The 15987-nt window shown below is 35.4% G+C and overlaps 1 protein-coding gene across 7 annotated transcripts in view; it reads left to right on the forward strand.

The window, feature by feature from the left end:
* Positions 1–15987, forward strand: part of ITFG1 (integrin alpha FG-GAP repeat containing 1) — a 73018-nt gene that overhangs the window by 21359 nt on the left and 35672 nt on the right. For all 7 annotated transcript variants that reach the window (XM_040707061.2, XM_046899445.1, XM_040707062.2 and 4 more), the window contains 2 exons: positions 2161–2216; positions 4300–4384. In XM_040707061.2, the coding sequence (XP_040562995.1) occupies positions 2161–2216; positions 4300–4384 (141 nt within the window). The remainder of the gene's footprint in view (positions 1–2160; positions 2217–4299; positions 4385–15987) is intronic.

Genomic DNA, 15987 nt, shown 5'->3' on the forward strand with positions numbered 1-15987 from the left:
CTTTTTGTCCAGTCACTGTTGAGTGCCTAACTTTCTGTTGCCTGTTTTAGATCTGTCTAGGCTAAACAATATGGAATGTCTTGTCAAACATGACCATTGTGCTCTCTGAGGAACAGTAATTGATGCATTTATTCTGTGAAGCTCAAATGAAAATGAGATATATTTCTACTTATGAGTAGTTTAATTCATACTAATGTTTATCTAACTTCCCATAAATATGTTAAGAACATTAATTTCTCTTTATTTCTCTTCTATTTTAAGGATACTGCAGGTGTTACTGTATTTGCCCATTGAAGGAAATATGATTTTTTTTTTTGACTGGGAAGTTGTCATAGCGTGCTGCTCTAGCATAGGCTTTTCCCTTAAGAATGAAACTCCATATAAATTAAATGAAACCCCGTCACGTGTTGAATCAGTCGAGATAATGATGTTTCATTTTTGCTATTCTTACTTCGAACAAACTTTGTTTTAACCTTAGATGATGTAAGGAGCTGAGGTCTTCATAGTACTTGTAGCATAACTCACATCTGCCTTTTGTATTTGTGCTTTTTTCCTCCCCTAGAAGCGTAACCGTGTGGCATAAAAATGTGTTGCATTTATTTAACCAAGCAATTGTTCAGAGCTGGGCTTCCAGCATAATACCACTGGGTGAACTGTGACTGGTGATAGCAGTTGTGTCATTTTGTCCAACTCCGGGATAAAGTCACAGATCATGGAAGCACAGCATTCTCAGTGGGAATGCTGTGTTCATGGTCCTCTGGATCTCTCCTAGTGCAGAGGAGTGAGCAGGGGAGGATTGGCCTGGCAGTTAAATGTGAGAGGTCAGATCTGCGAGGTGTGAAACTGAGTCAGAGATGTTTTGGGAAAGCAGGTATAGTGCCAATCAAAATTCCTGCTAATGGTTAGGCAACCGATTCTATTCTTCAATCAAATACTGTTGGTTTGCTGTATATTTAAATATAACATGGAAAGAACCTGTTGTGTCACAACTATATGGTGTAGCTCATAATGAATTGCAAATTACTGTACAGGTTACAGCACGGACATACTACTGCTACACAGAATACTTACTTGAAACTAAACAACTCTGTAAAAAGATGTAAAAGCTCCAAGTTCTCCATGTTCTCCTCTCTCCTAGTCCCCCACCTATCCCAAGCCCCCCAAGTTTTTGAGTATTTTTATGGTTTAGATTCATGTTAATGAACAGTGTTGCACAAACTTCCTTCTGCATGCGCAGTTAAATATTCAAAGCTTACAAATGCTCTCTATCTTCAGTCTGCTTTCATGACTTCTCTCTCCTGAAGAAATGCTTAAGCAGCAATAAAATTAATTCCAGTGCAGCACGTTATCATGATAAGTCTTTTTATGTGAGTGCTCTAAAGGAAATTGCCATTTCAAGTATTAGGGAGAATAAAATTAAACAGTACAGCTTTCACAGTACAGGGTGGGGAGGAAGGAACCTGTGAGCAAAATCTTGTTATTTTATGTGGGGTTTTGGTGGTGGTTTTTGTGTGTGTTATGTGTGTGTTGCTATTTTGTTTGGGGTTTTTTTGTTTGTTTTCCCCTGGAAGTCAGTACCTCTTGTTGTGCCATCTGAAATTCCTTGTACAGCTCTCCACCTGCTTTTTCAGTGAATACCTCAGGGTATGGCATTACCTTTTATATTTTTTTAAAGTCTTTTTTTCTACTCAGAGTAAACACCACCTCCCATCTTTGATAGTGTTATTTTCAACTGGAGGGAAAAGGACAGTAGAACAGAAAACAAGTGCTAAACCTGAAAGGATGGTCATCCTTTTCTTTTTTTTTGATGTCTTTAATACACCTCTTTGTTTCCCTTTTCTTGAATGAGTTCCACTTCAAGCAGACATGATCAGATAAATCCTCTGAAGCACTCACTCTTTCACACTGTTTTGATATTTGAGAGAATTTAAGTGTATATGAAGCCTGAAACATTTCTTTTTTTCTTCTCCTGTCAACAGCATATCTATTGCTTAACTTAATAAATCCAAATTAAAAAGATTAAAGGTTTGTATTTGAATTTTGACTTGCTAAAATGTAATGGTGTACGCTACTTTGTTTGAAGCCTGTCTCTATCTTTACTCTTAAGAAATGTTCTTCAGTTAATGTGAAACATTTTATTTGTCTTGTTTTTATTCCCAGATTTGTTCCTTACTACCTCAAATCCGGACATTCAGTTTGAGACATGGATAAATAAGGTAAGAGAGGAAACAGAAGTAACCGTGATACTCAAATGCAGAAACATCAAACAGAAAACCATAAAAGGCTGCCTGACGTTCCTGGTTTGAGGAACAGATCACTCAAGAAGATCTTTTACTCAGCACAAGTTTCTCTGCGGGTTTTTCAACGGAGTACAAAGGAAAGCAGTCTGACTGCCTTCAGACACTCAGCAGAACCCCTGCTGTGTCATCAATTGTTGTCGGAAGTTACTGACATTTAGCACAATGGCTTCTGAAGAAATGGCTGATCAGATTTTTTTTGTTCTTGTTGTCTCAAAGATTTAATCACTTTAAGCGAGTTTTGTTAGAACCGTGACTTAAGGTCTTGAGTAAGATTTTGTGGGACAGAAGTTCAAAATCTCACTTGTAACCATTAGAATACGTACAGGGGTTACAGCTGAAAAGATTGCAAATCCTACATTAACCAGATATCACAAATGTAATTCAAGGCTGGCCAGAAACGGATCAAATAAATTATTTATTCTGATAAACTCCATTGTTAATAACGTTAATTGATTTGAAACTGAATGCATCCCTTATGCTAAATATGTTCATCCATAAGACTCTTGCTAAGAATATCAGCATCTGTGCATTAAAAAGGCTATATGTACCTGAAAATGTATCCATTGTATCACAGTGAATCAGTGTAAAACTGGGAATATGGTCTTGGCATGTGTCAACGTGGCCATCTTCAGCCCTCTGCTGAAGTATAAAAAGCTCATCTGCCAGATATTCTCCAAATAATCATTTTTGGCAAAAGTAATGGAAGCTGTACTTAGAAGCATTTTTAAAGCAGTGAATCATTTGTATTTTTAGTTCTTTAAAGTTTTAAAATCTAATATTTCTATTTTATACAAGCTTAAAAATGAACAGGCTTTAGCTTTGAAGAATTAAATCCTTGAGGGATTGAATGTTAGTGACTACACCAGGAATGTAACGTTTGACCACAAGGAATCCCACACTTGAGGTTTTTTTGCTTTTCTAAACTTGTGTTCTGAGCTATTTTCCTACATGATATAATTTGCATGTACACGGACTACAAACTTACACCTGCAGTTGATAATTTTTGAGATCTTATGGATAAGCAATGCACCCTTTTCTTCTAAAATGGTAAACATTCCCTTATTAATATCACTTATTTATACAATTATTTGCTATTTTAAAATAGATGTATTGAGCACCGTAAGAGATGTTGTATCTAGGTGCTTGCTATTGAAGCTTTGTTTTCATTTACATGCCTCTTTGAGCTTTGACAATAAATATTGCTCAAGAGAATTCTCTCCAATTTTTTCTTTTATCTGAGCTTGTATAGATTACATGTCAAGGAGAAGATGCATAGTTAAACGTCCAGGTACTAACTGTCTAAAGCTGCTTTTGCAGCATTCCTAATTGCTGTGCATATGGTTGGCCCATGTCAATTTGTGAGCTGACTGCAGTGACTAGAAAAGTGAGCCTTGAATTGTCTGTCGTAATTTAAAAAAAACAACAAAAAAAAACATTTTAAATGGGTTTAGTCACAGTTGTGATCTAGGTTTTATAATAAACAAAACTTGACAAATCCTTTTTTGTCTTTCTGATGAAATTTGGAATACTTTTTTGCAGGCCAAGGTTTTAATGAAGACTTAAAGCAAGACCTAACGCAGACCTGATGTGAAATCAATTTATTTTCAAATTAGAAGGAAAATCAAAAGTTCTAATAGTTTTGTGTGTGCTTTTAAATATTATGTATCTGTAAAATCGTCACTCCATAAATAACAGTTGTCTAAATCATAATTAAATGATTAAGAATACTGTTGCTGGAAACCCTGTCTGTTCCTAAAAACACAGAAAAATATGTGGGCAATTGTATCTAAGCAATGTTGTTATTGCATTTCTACAGGATTCTGTGAAGGATTAGAAATGAAAAAAAAAATACTCCTTTTCCAAACAATGCATTTTTTCTGTAGCTAAGATGTTTCTTATCTACGTAATCTATTCTTTATTTGTACGTATTTTTTGGTTCAAAAGTTAAGCTTTATCACTTGATCTGCAATTCACTTTCTCCTTCATCTTTGTTTGATAGGATGGGAACTTCTCTAAGCCTGAAAGAAGTAAAGCAAAGCCCAGCGGTGCAGTGGTTGTTGGACAGTCTGTATTTGCAGATTTTGGTGAGTGATATTTTTTTTAAAACTACTCATACGCCAAGAATTTCTTTTTCACAATTCAGTAAGCTGTTCTACATCAAAGAATGAATAAAGCTGTTTAAAATATGTTTAATTCTAAAGTTATTTTCTGGTTTATTTGTTTGGGGTTTTTTTTAAAGATTTTAAATCTGTGTGACTGTAGATTGTGAAAATTCTGGGAATAACTTAGAATCATAGAATCACCAAGGTTGGAAAAGACCCACAGGATCACCCCGTCCAACCATCCACCCATCACCAGTGGTTCCCACTAAACCATGTCCCTCAACACAACGTCCAAACGTTCCTTGTACACCTCCAGGGTTGGTGACTCCACCACCTGTCTGGGCAGCCCATTCCAGTGCCTGACCATCCTTTCAGAGAAGTGGGACAGAGACTTTCAGAACTTATTAATAAACACAACTAAATTTGACTTTAGCTATTCCAGTGCATTCTGTGTCATCCATACCTATTTTCTGAGGGCCACATTTGTGAATGTGTACTGTTCATTTCACGCATGGTATGAATATCAAACCAGTTACTATCAGATATATTTTATTTTTTGTGATTTTGTGGTTTTATTGTGTTTTTTGCTTATTTGTTTTACCTGAACCAAGCAAAACGGCCTTCAATCAATTATGGATTATCAATGTGTGTTGGGTTACAGACAACAGGAAATGTTTGTTTTGTAATTCAAAAAATACTACTTTTGTGTATGCTCTAAACTAAAAAAAAAAAATTATGACCCAAGAGAAAATAGTACAGGCCTAATTCTGCTGATGCTACTGAATATCAAGAATTTTTAAACAACGAATCCCACTTTGTTGTGAGATGGAGCCTATCTTTAAACATAGGCCAGTGGTAACTTTGTTGCATCAATATCTGCAATATTGCAGATAAAGAACGTGGCCATTTTTAAAATTCCAAGTCAGACTCTGCATAGCTGAAGTTTCCAGTTCTTTCTGTCTGCTGCTACTTCCAAGCACTCATAATATTTCTAAAAAAGCTGTTCCCTGACTTTCAACTGGAAAACATCTCTGCTGGTTAATATTTCTCAGTCCTTTCTACAGCAACTAGGAATGAGTTTACATATCGCTAGTAAATAAAGGTAAAACTTTAACAGTGCTTTAGGTTCTTCTTTGAAATTCTTACCATGTTTTGTGAAATCCTTCACTGTTCAACTACAAATATGAACACTTAAGTATAAATACTATATCTTTGGCAATTCAAAATACTTATAAATATGTTGGATTTTTTGTAACTATTTTTCAAGCTCATGTTCTGATTAATGCATCTTAACGCACGTTAAGTATATAGTGGATTTTTTTTATGGCACTGTGTAAAGCAATCTTTATGTAGGATATATTCATCTTTGTGCTGGGAAGCTAATAAGCCCAAATGTTTACAGCATAGCTTTAGAAATTTATCATAATGAGGTTTTAATAAATGCTGAGACATCTCAGGAGGAGTGTAACTGTTCAGATACTAAAATTACGATTTAAAAAAGTCAGTGAAGTCAGTCTGATAGAAGGCTGCACTACACTGCATGGGTTTGGTGCAGCCAGGGCTATGCAAGATGGCCGGTGTAGTTATGCAGCAGCAGGGAGCTGCCATTGGTTCAGAGTTCCATCACGAATTGTTTAATACCCTGCTCTGCTAATTGTCATTAAACTTGCAGGTGGAGCATCAGCATGAGACAACAGGGGAACAAAATTTCTAGTAAAAATACAGTGAGGGAGAATACATGTAGGGACTTGAGAAATGCACAGAAGTAAATGCGGAGGGACAGTGATTCTGGCAAAGAGAACGGAGAGGTAGGTAATAATCGGTATCACCTTCGGAAGGAGATGCTGACTTTTTTGGACCTGGTTATTCTGGGAGATCTCAATTTCAGCTGCAAGAGAGACCACCCACTATAGATCTTGCAGAATGTCTTCCTCAGCATTCTCGTTACCATCTTTATCTTCACAGATGAATTCACATCACACAAATCCATCCAGCATGAAAGGGGCAACTTCTTATGTTGTTTCTCTTTTCTACCATCTCTTCGGAGGTGGAACATATTTAGGTAGATCTCTTGCCATGCAGGTTTTCATGACATTTTTAGAAATGCTGTTTATAAGACATCAGTGCATTTCTTGGCTGATATGAGCTGATGTTCTCAAAATTGTTAGAGGAGACATGTCTTCTTTTGGCTGAACGATTAGGCTTGGGACATTTGTATGTCAGTTGTATGCTTTGTTTCTTTTTTCTAGACCTTCCTATGGCTGAGCACAGGTATGTCTTTCAGTCACTTACAATTAGTCTGCAAAAATCAAGTGCAGAGAAATCTGATGCAAGGACTCCAACATTTATGGAGTGCTTAAAGGATAACTGAAATATAGAAGACGTTCCAAACTAGCAGTATATACACAGATACTGAAGAATGAATGTTCTTTGTGATCTGTGTTCAAAAATGACTCTGTCATATTATGTCATCTGTTCAGCTGCAGAAACTGAGATTTTTTATGGGAAAAGTAAGGCAGAGATCTTTGTATCTTGAAACAAAGAAGAGAGGTATTTTTTAATTGAAACTTGATAGGAAAAATGTGGTTTCTAAGTCAGCTCTATGCAGTCTTAGAGAGAAAAGGATGGAAGAATGTTCTGGGGGTTTAGTGGGGTTTTTGAGGGATTTGGAGGAATTTTTTTGTTAAATGCTTTATGGACTTGCAGGTAAGGGCTGGATGTGAGAGGTTTTAGGCTGCCCCCTTGGCTGCAGAGAATAATTTGTTAAAGAGGTTTGGATTTATGTATGTAGAAGACAAGGAAAAATTATCACCTGTAATTGTCTGAAGGAGCAAACTTGACAAAAGCTTAATATGGATTGTGAATGGCTGTATCCGAGCTGGAAACATTTTGATGAAAGAAAATAGGTACAAAGAGATTTGTGATACTCATTTCCTTCATTGATGTGCGTGCGCTTTCTAGGCATTATGTTTGAATCAGGCATTAAGGTTGCATGAATCTTCCCATGTCAAGATGCTGCTGATGCATGTTTTAACTTTTCCTGAGGAAAAATACATACAACTATGATTTAGAATTTACTACTTGAGAACTACTGTGACTTAAACATTGAATTCATCTTTCTTCTGTTGTAGCAGTTGGTAGGGAATGGAATAATGCATCAGGCTTTTTCAAGTTCATCTCCTCAGGATTTCTCTAAAACAACAGATTTATTTTTGAAAAAAATTTTAGAGAATTCTTAAGTACTAAAATAGCGTGTATAAGTAATGAAGATAATATAAATTAAATTCCATGCCTTTTTATGAAGAGCAGTCTGATAGAATTTGAGTCATATCCCTACAACCTCCCCCAAAATTCTACCTGGGCCTACATGCCCATAGCTAACTGCATTTACCTACTGCGCATCTTGAGGTGCTTCAAAAAGCAGGCATTTATTGCACAAGGTCTGTGTGTAGTGAGCTGAGGTGAAAGGAAGTGCCTTATTATAAATAGTTTATCAGACTTGAACATCATCTTTTTTCAGTTTTCTGTTTCGAAAGTGATGAAATAACAATTGCCATAAATCAAAAGGAAGTTTAGTTATGATGGTTTGCAATTTTAAATTGTATTTCGTGGTTTTGTAGTAGCAGCTGAAGAAAGTTTCATTCGATAACAAATCAGAATAGCAGCATGAGAAAATACAAACTTAAAAGATTGCTCTACCTTTTACCTAAGTAGGTTTTGTCAAACAGTGTGTGATGGGCTAAGCAGAACCTACCACAACTCTCACACCCTGCTCTGTGCACACTACATCCATCTTCTGTGCTGAGGCCGACATACAGATGCTGTGATTAGAAATGTGTTCAGTACTAAGCTTGTTACATTCTCATTCCATATTACTTTCTACATTGCCTGCTCTTTTCTTCCCTTTTCTCCGTGTTTTCTGTATCTCAGTGCTTATGTACAGGGCTCGCTGTTCCACACAGGTCCCAAAGAATTTACACACTTCTCTGTGCTTTCAATTTTTTGGCCCTGTCTCACTTAACCATGTGCACATCAGACTGTAGAGCTACATCCAGTCCAGGCGTGAGCATGGGAGTACTGTATCATTTGAGCTGCCTTTTTTAGCTTTTTTAGCTTTAATTCTGCCTTTCCTGTTGTACGGCTCTGTTGTACTTCTACAGTCCCAACATTCTGATTTACTGATCGCATATACATCTTAACAAAATGTGTTTTGTTAAAAAGGTGAGCTTGTCTGACATTGTCTGCTTCCAAAATTTTTATTTGAGCTTCCCTTTGCAGCCATAACTTTGTATCTGTCATTTGAAGAAGAAATGGGGGAAAATAAATAGAGGGAGATGTATTTGAGTAAGATCTTGACTAGTGGCTGATTTGGGGTAAACTTCTCATTTTTAAATTAAGCAAGCAAGTTGAGCAATAGCTATTAAATAGAAATTATTTAGATAAATGGTGCTGAAAAAAGACCAATTAGATGTTTGTGTAATCTTAGCACAAAGTATTTCTAAAAGCACTCAGATAATGAATTTGATTTTTTTCCATGAAAGAATGTATGTTTGCATGTATCTAAGGTCTACTAGATTTCCATATATACTCATTTATAAATATATACTATATATACACACATATTTTAATTTTAAAAATGGGCAAATGTAGGTGTATGAATGTATTTTAATGTGGTGGATCTCAGAGTTGTGTAAATCAAAACCTCTCAAATAAGTAGCACCCCCCGGTACGTCGTGGCAACGGTTTGTGTATTAACCTGATCAAAGAATGGTGAACAGTCAACGAAGTTGTATTGCCCTTTTTAAAATAAATCAAAAATGCTTTGTGACATGTCTGTTACAAATAGTATTTCAGTTGATTAAGGTGAGTAGAGCTGGGCGCTAGAGAATTCTGCACTTATTTGGCAGACACATTACTCCAACAAGGAAGTGCTCTTCATTCATTATTACTTTTTCTATTCTTCTCATGTCACTATGGTAATTGCAGTGCAGTGGTTGCTATAGCAAAAATGATTAATCCTCTGTTGCTGTTGTCTGTGTGCTTGCAGAGGCTTTTTATACAATCTGCTTGTACTGATTTTAAAGGAAATAAAAATGTTGGAATTCTGATAAGTTATTACAATTAAAAATTGTTTTCATAATTGTATTTGAAATCTTGGGGAAAAAATTTGTTAAAGAAATGTAAGGATTTTAGTGAAGCATTCTGAAAACTAGACCAATTTTTTGAGCAATGAAGTGAATATGAACCGTATTTGGACACACAAACCCGTTATTCTCTTGCTGCACTGAAGATGAATGAAATATGTCTTTAAGAGAATGACCTAAAAGCAATTAGCATAGAATATTATGCTGTTGATACAGTCTAATAATTCACTTTTATTGTGAACTAATTTTATAACTGCTATTGATGTATAACTAGTTCAGTGGAGATTGATAAATCCTTCTTTGTTATATCTGACAATAGAATTGAAAGGTTTTATTCCTTGGTCACTGATTTTGCTTGGTTCGAAGATGGGGGAAAAGTTGCTGTTTAATTGTGAAGATCTTTCCAAAAAGTAACTAGATGACATTGTTGATAGTGTCCTCATGAATAAATACCATAATAAATACAACATCTCATACTTTCTAGGGTTGCATTTGGCCAGCTTTTTACTTGCTGTTTGTTTTTTTAGCTGCTGCTCAGTGGTCTCTGTGGTCTTCTCTAACTTCTGAAATCATATTATGCAGACGTGCTTGCTTTTTGGCAAAGCACGGGTTGGAATTATTAAAGTTCTACTGAAGTCTTTGAAAGACTTAACTCAATTTTTTCTCATGTTTAGAATCTAGTCATACAACTAGTAATTCTAAAACAATCTTCTCTGATTTTCTCCTTACCGACTGAAGTGTTTTGTGTATCTTACTTGGATGTTAGATGGTAGTAATTACCATTTTTCTCACAGGTAATGATAGCTTGTTACTGCCTGCTCATTATATCTAAGCAGTATAACAGAGTGCCTAACCTTAGTTTGTTGGTTTTCCTTAAATCCATTGATTACCCTATACAAAATACATCTTGTTGAGAGATCTTTTGTCTATTGTAGGCTTTGATTGTTCTTCTGCCGATGTTACCTTAACTGTGCTGATTTTCTGCCTGTGGAGTTGCATTACAATTCTGCAGCTTTTAGTTTTGGATCTCAACTTTAGAATGTAAATGTCCTTACGTTTTTCCTTCAGAATGTCAAATCCTCAGATACAGTAGTTACGTATCAAATAAAATGATGCATTTTGCTAAATAACATCTTTACAAAGTACCTGTCCTTTGAGCACTGTGTTCCTTCAGCCGATAAAAGGGCTCTCTAAGATTAAGATGCAGGAAGACAATGCTTGTGTGTTTTGAAATACTCTGCGGATGAGGAAAACTATAATTACTGTGATACATCTAGGTGAAAAGATGTAGAAGCTGATGGTTTTAAATAATTCTTAGGCACCTTAGGTAAGAACAAAGTTGGTATTGTGATAGACATGCTTTAGTTGATCTGAAACAGCAGTACACGGAAGCATCTCAAATTAATTGCCATTGGTGTTTTTGCATTGTGAACTTTCAAACCATAAATTCCAATCCTGTTTTTTTTCCTGACCATGACTTGGAAACAATAAATTTTGTCCACGTTGTTTCAAATGAAGCTCCAAAGAAGTGTTCATTTCTGGGGGAACGGATGCTTCCCAGCTTGTGCCAGGTTCTTTCACATTTTGCTAACAAATGATAACACGTTCTGGGGATGAAAAAGATACATGTTGCGTAATACTATTTTTTGTAAAAGGGGCATGTGCATGAAGAATTACTTTGCCTTCTTTCCAATAATGAAATCACAGGGGCAGTATGCATGCTATCTGTTTCTTCGTTCGTTGTTGAACAACTCAGCATTGCAGTTTTATTTCACAATATTCATTGTTGATAGAACAAAATCTCTTTAACCAAAATGTAGTCACATAAATGCATTTCCTTAAATGGTGTAAACAAGCCCCCCACTGTTGCCACCATTTGTTAGCAAGTGAAACATGGGTACCACATGTTTTTTAAATGTGTACTATTAGATAATTCCAAGCAGTTTAAGTCCTAGTCTGTTTTACATTGTGAGATACTTGGAATGAGTAGGTTTCAGCATGAACTACAATAGGAGTTTCAAGACTAATTCTTGCTTAGCGTGAAGGGGACTTATCAGTTTGTTTTTAATCTCATATCACGTTTTAACTCATTACTCTTTTGTGCTTGGATTTATTAGTATGCTTGAAGGTCTGGAAGTCTTTTTGTGCAGTTTGCTTATTTTGTTTAAATATTTTTCTTTCTATGGAGACGTTAATATGGAAGGATATAGCAAACTTAAAATCAGAATTTTAATGTAAAGGATAGTGTTATTAAGATATTTTCTAGTGTTCGCAGAACTTTGAATCATCTTTACAAGTCCTTTGCACCTGTTTTTTGAAGTTGTGATTCATATTTTCTAAAAGCAGCTGACATTTAATATTTTAATAATGTGTAATTATCTTAGTAATTTATGATAATTATCTCTGTCATGACCATCTATTTGAATGCCTAAAGGAGTATAGTGACAAAAGAATTCTAATCATTTTATTACTTCAGAAGATAAACTTAAGATAATGAGCTTTCAAACAAAATAAAGTTGATTTGAATATCAAACTCAATTGTATTGGACATTAGAAGTCTCGAGTATATTTAACCAAATCTAGTGCTACAAAGTGCATTGAAATTACAAGTAAGGGTAACTTTGAGATTTCCAGCAACTTGAACTGGAATAGTCTAAAATCCATACAGTTGCCAAAAGATAGACTAGTAGACCTTGGGACCTCAGTAAAGATTCTCTTCAGTCTCTATAAGTAAATGTTAGAATCAGTCATGACGTCTTGTTCTCATTTTTAAGCTGAAACTTGTCTAACTCATTTCATTTTATCTAACAAGCTCATCTAGCCACTGTCACCAATGTCGTATTCGTTAGTAAACCCAGCAGAGCTTCACGCACATTCTTTTCACCGATGAAAACCTGATCAAGCTGCAGCAAGTGTGCTAATGATGCTCCTTTTCTGTTTCTGGCTTCCTCCTCCTTTGTGGAGGAATTTAAATTCAAGATTACATTTGAAATTTGAGGGATGTTTGTTTAAATTGAGAGTTAAACTGAGCATGAAGATGAGAAGAGATAGCTCTGTATGTCTAAGGTTGGTTGGTTATAACAGTGAGATTGAGCTCTTCTGTGAGCGGCTCCTGGGGTATTTTTGTGTGGTCTTCAAGATCTGTAGGGTTATGCCAAAACTTGGCATTTTAGCTGGTGCTTCAAGGTAGGAATCACACAAGGATTTAGAATCAATTATTTTCTTTCAAAGCTGGGAAGGTCGCTGTATCCAATTGTTGGTTTCACATAGTGCCTTTGGAAAGGCTTCAGAAACACAGGAGACATTGTACTATATCTCATTATTACACATCAGAACAATGCAAAATGGAAATACAAAACTGGATAATGAAACACTGTGCTCTAGACGTGTGCTTAGGACTGGTTTTTAGGGAGTTGTTTGTTGTTGGGCTTATTTAACAAAGACTGAGGCAAAAATTTCATTTAAATGAATGCAATATTGACCATTATTTTGGGTGGGTTTTATCCTTATCCTTTGTATTTTTATCAAAAATGATAACTGTTGTAAATTATTAGAAAAAAATTACCTTTTTCAACATTATTTTTCTTCAGAAAATTACTTTTGATCATATAATCCCAGTAGCAATGGAAGGATCTGTACACTGTATAAGATACGCATTAGAAATAAAATGAATGTCCAAATTAAAAAATCATATTTTCGTGTGTTAGGCATACAGTAGGTAAAGTGTACGTAGCTATATTTTAATCATTCAGTATGACAAATAAGCAAATATATTGAAGTTATTTCCACCTACAAACAGGCACCACATCAAACGCAGTATTTGTTCTTAAAATGTTTGAAGTGAATAGGAAATACATTAAAGACTATACAGTTAGGAGCCACTTGAAGAACTTTCAATGGAGCTGCTTTTATTTAGGTTCTTCTTTCTGTATCTGCCTTTGAAGCTGGTAATTTTTCTGTCTCCTAACTGTGAATGTAATCTTTAACATACTAAGCGCTTCCAAGTAAAAATTTATGCGGTCCAAGCTTATAATTTCTTTCCTTTGCTGCTGTATTTCTGTTTTCTCCATGTGCTGATACTAGTTTTTACCTGGTTACACAGTAAGCAATTAGAGCTAAGTCAGCTGATGGGACTGTGTGTTTCTGAGAAGGTAAGAAAGAAATGGAAGTGGTTTTAGACTGTTCAGCATCCTTTAATTGAGCCACCCAGCCTTTATCACTTGAAAATAAAAATGCTTTACTATAAAGCAGTAATTGTGTAGGGCAATGAAAAATGGCTCCAGAAAAATATTAATTTAAAACTGTTAACTGTTTTAAGGAATTAGAAGTTTACATTAACATAAAGCTTGGTTTAAGATTATTCTTGAAATGTTCGTAGGTTGTTCTTGTTGTACACTGCAGTATAACTGACCTCCAATTAACCAGGATTATCAGAGTTGCCAGCATAAGATAAACGTTTGTGACTTAAGTAGAATCAAATGTTTTATTTTCTCCTCCGCTTCACAGCATAACTTAAAATGAGACTGTCCTTGTTCCTTTCTAACTAACCAAGAGCAAAAGAAGAGTTGATATTTTAAGATTCTTTGTCCTCATGAGTTAATGAAAATAGCCTAATATTACTTCAGGCTGAAACTTCTGTAGAAGTGTGATGAGATGATTATGGCTTAATTTGAAGTAATATTTCACCAAGCACCCACATCATTACCAAGCATCTCTGCAACTTTAATCTTATCTAGCAAAGGTGTCAGTGTTTCTGTAGTTGATCATCTGCAAATTAGAGTTTTTCCCATTTTAAGTTCTGAAAAAGCCGGCTGTCTGTGCAGTATTTTATCTTAGTTCATGTAAGCAAAAACTAAAGCAAGTAATTAGCTTTAGTTATTCTATTTGAATGATGCAGAAAGAAAACAAACCCGCTTTGTAAGTTGGTGCTGATTTAAGACTTGTCAAATTCACTACTCGTTATGTTAATTTCTCTGGTCAGACGTGGCTTACTTTCCACTCTCGTTGGATGCTGACATGCAGAATTTCTGCTACTGATTGCTCTAAACTGTTTGTACTTGATAACTGAGCTGCCATTACAATTTGGGAGGGGCTTTACTGTAGAATAATTTGCGAGGCAGATGTTAAGTAGGAAACTACAGAAGGTGACAGTTTGGCTGTACCACTTGGAGGTATTTGGGGAAGTCTGATATTTTTCTTCACTCTTCCTCCCCCTTATAACCCTATTTTCCAACTCTCAGCTTCCTTACATGATTAGAGGGACCTACAAAGCTTAACTGTACTTAGATGTATATACTAAAAAAGAAGTTCCGCTTCATAGGAATATAATTTGGCACACTGAGAAAGCATTAATTATGGTATAGGTAAAGCATGACAAAATATTCATGTTGTGGTCAGTAGTATATTTGGAAATAATTAGTAGTATATTTGGAAATAATAAGGGATACGTTAACTTTTGAGGGCGATCTGGGTTTTATATAATCAACTAAGGAGACTTTGTCAAGCAACTGTACAAAATCCAATTAAAATATTAATACCAAGATGTTCAAAACTTTGTTATGGATATGGGGTGATTTGAAAAGCTGACTTTGGTATTACAGCGGGGTTTTTTTGTATTACAGTTGTTATTTGTTGGGTTGGTTGTTTTTACTTGTTTTTTGTATTTCATTTTATAGCCTGGAAAAGCAGATTGTCTGTATTTTCTCTGGACTGGAGTATAGCATCTCTTTAACAAGTCACATTTGACATATTTGTTTACAGTTGGGACTTGCAGTGCTAATCTTGAAAGCAGCAATTCTAATTTCTCTCTGGCTGCTTACATTCAGCTGTTTCACTGTTCTTACTACTCAGCCCATACGAGAAATATGCTAGGAAAGACTGCAAGGTCAGAATCATGTAATGTGAACATAGGAATTTCTCCTGGAACACAGAATGGAAAATCAATCTGCTTGTTATTATACACTGTGTGTCAGAATTGTAGGGGCAAATATATCGCTTTTTTAAAACATGTAAAAGGCCATTATTCTACTCAAGGTACTGGAAATGAATGTGTCAGAAGAACATTCTGAAATACCTGTAATTTACTCAGATTGGCCCAATTCTGAAAGCCTGGAACTTAGTAGCCATTCTGTTAGACAAGTTTTGTGTGTTTTTTTACCTGTTAATATAGATGAATGAATTATGTGTGGACTCCTGAGGCTTAGTCTTCCTGACAGTGCAGGAGTTGGAAATGAGTTGAAAAATGAAATTATTTTGTACAGTGGATTTGTGATGGTAGATCTATAGAAAACATAATCTTTTTCCCAGCTAAACAGAGGGACTGAGACAAATTGTGAAGTATTTGCTCTTCTAAGTATATTACTTAACATCAGAACTAAAATCTAAAACTTCCTCTCTGCTATGGGTCAATATGAAAAATGCTTGAGCAAAGATGAGCTTCAA

The sequence above is a fragment of the Gallus gallus genome, chromosome 11 (genome assembly GCF_016699485.2).
Source record: "Gallus gallus isolate bGalGal1 chromosome 11, bGalGal1.mat.broiler.GRCg7b, whole genome shotgun sequence".
NCBI lineage: Eukaryota > Metazoa > Chordata > Aves > Galliformes > Phasianidae > Gallus > Gallus gallus.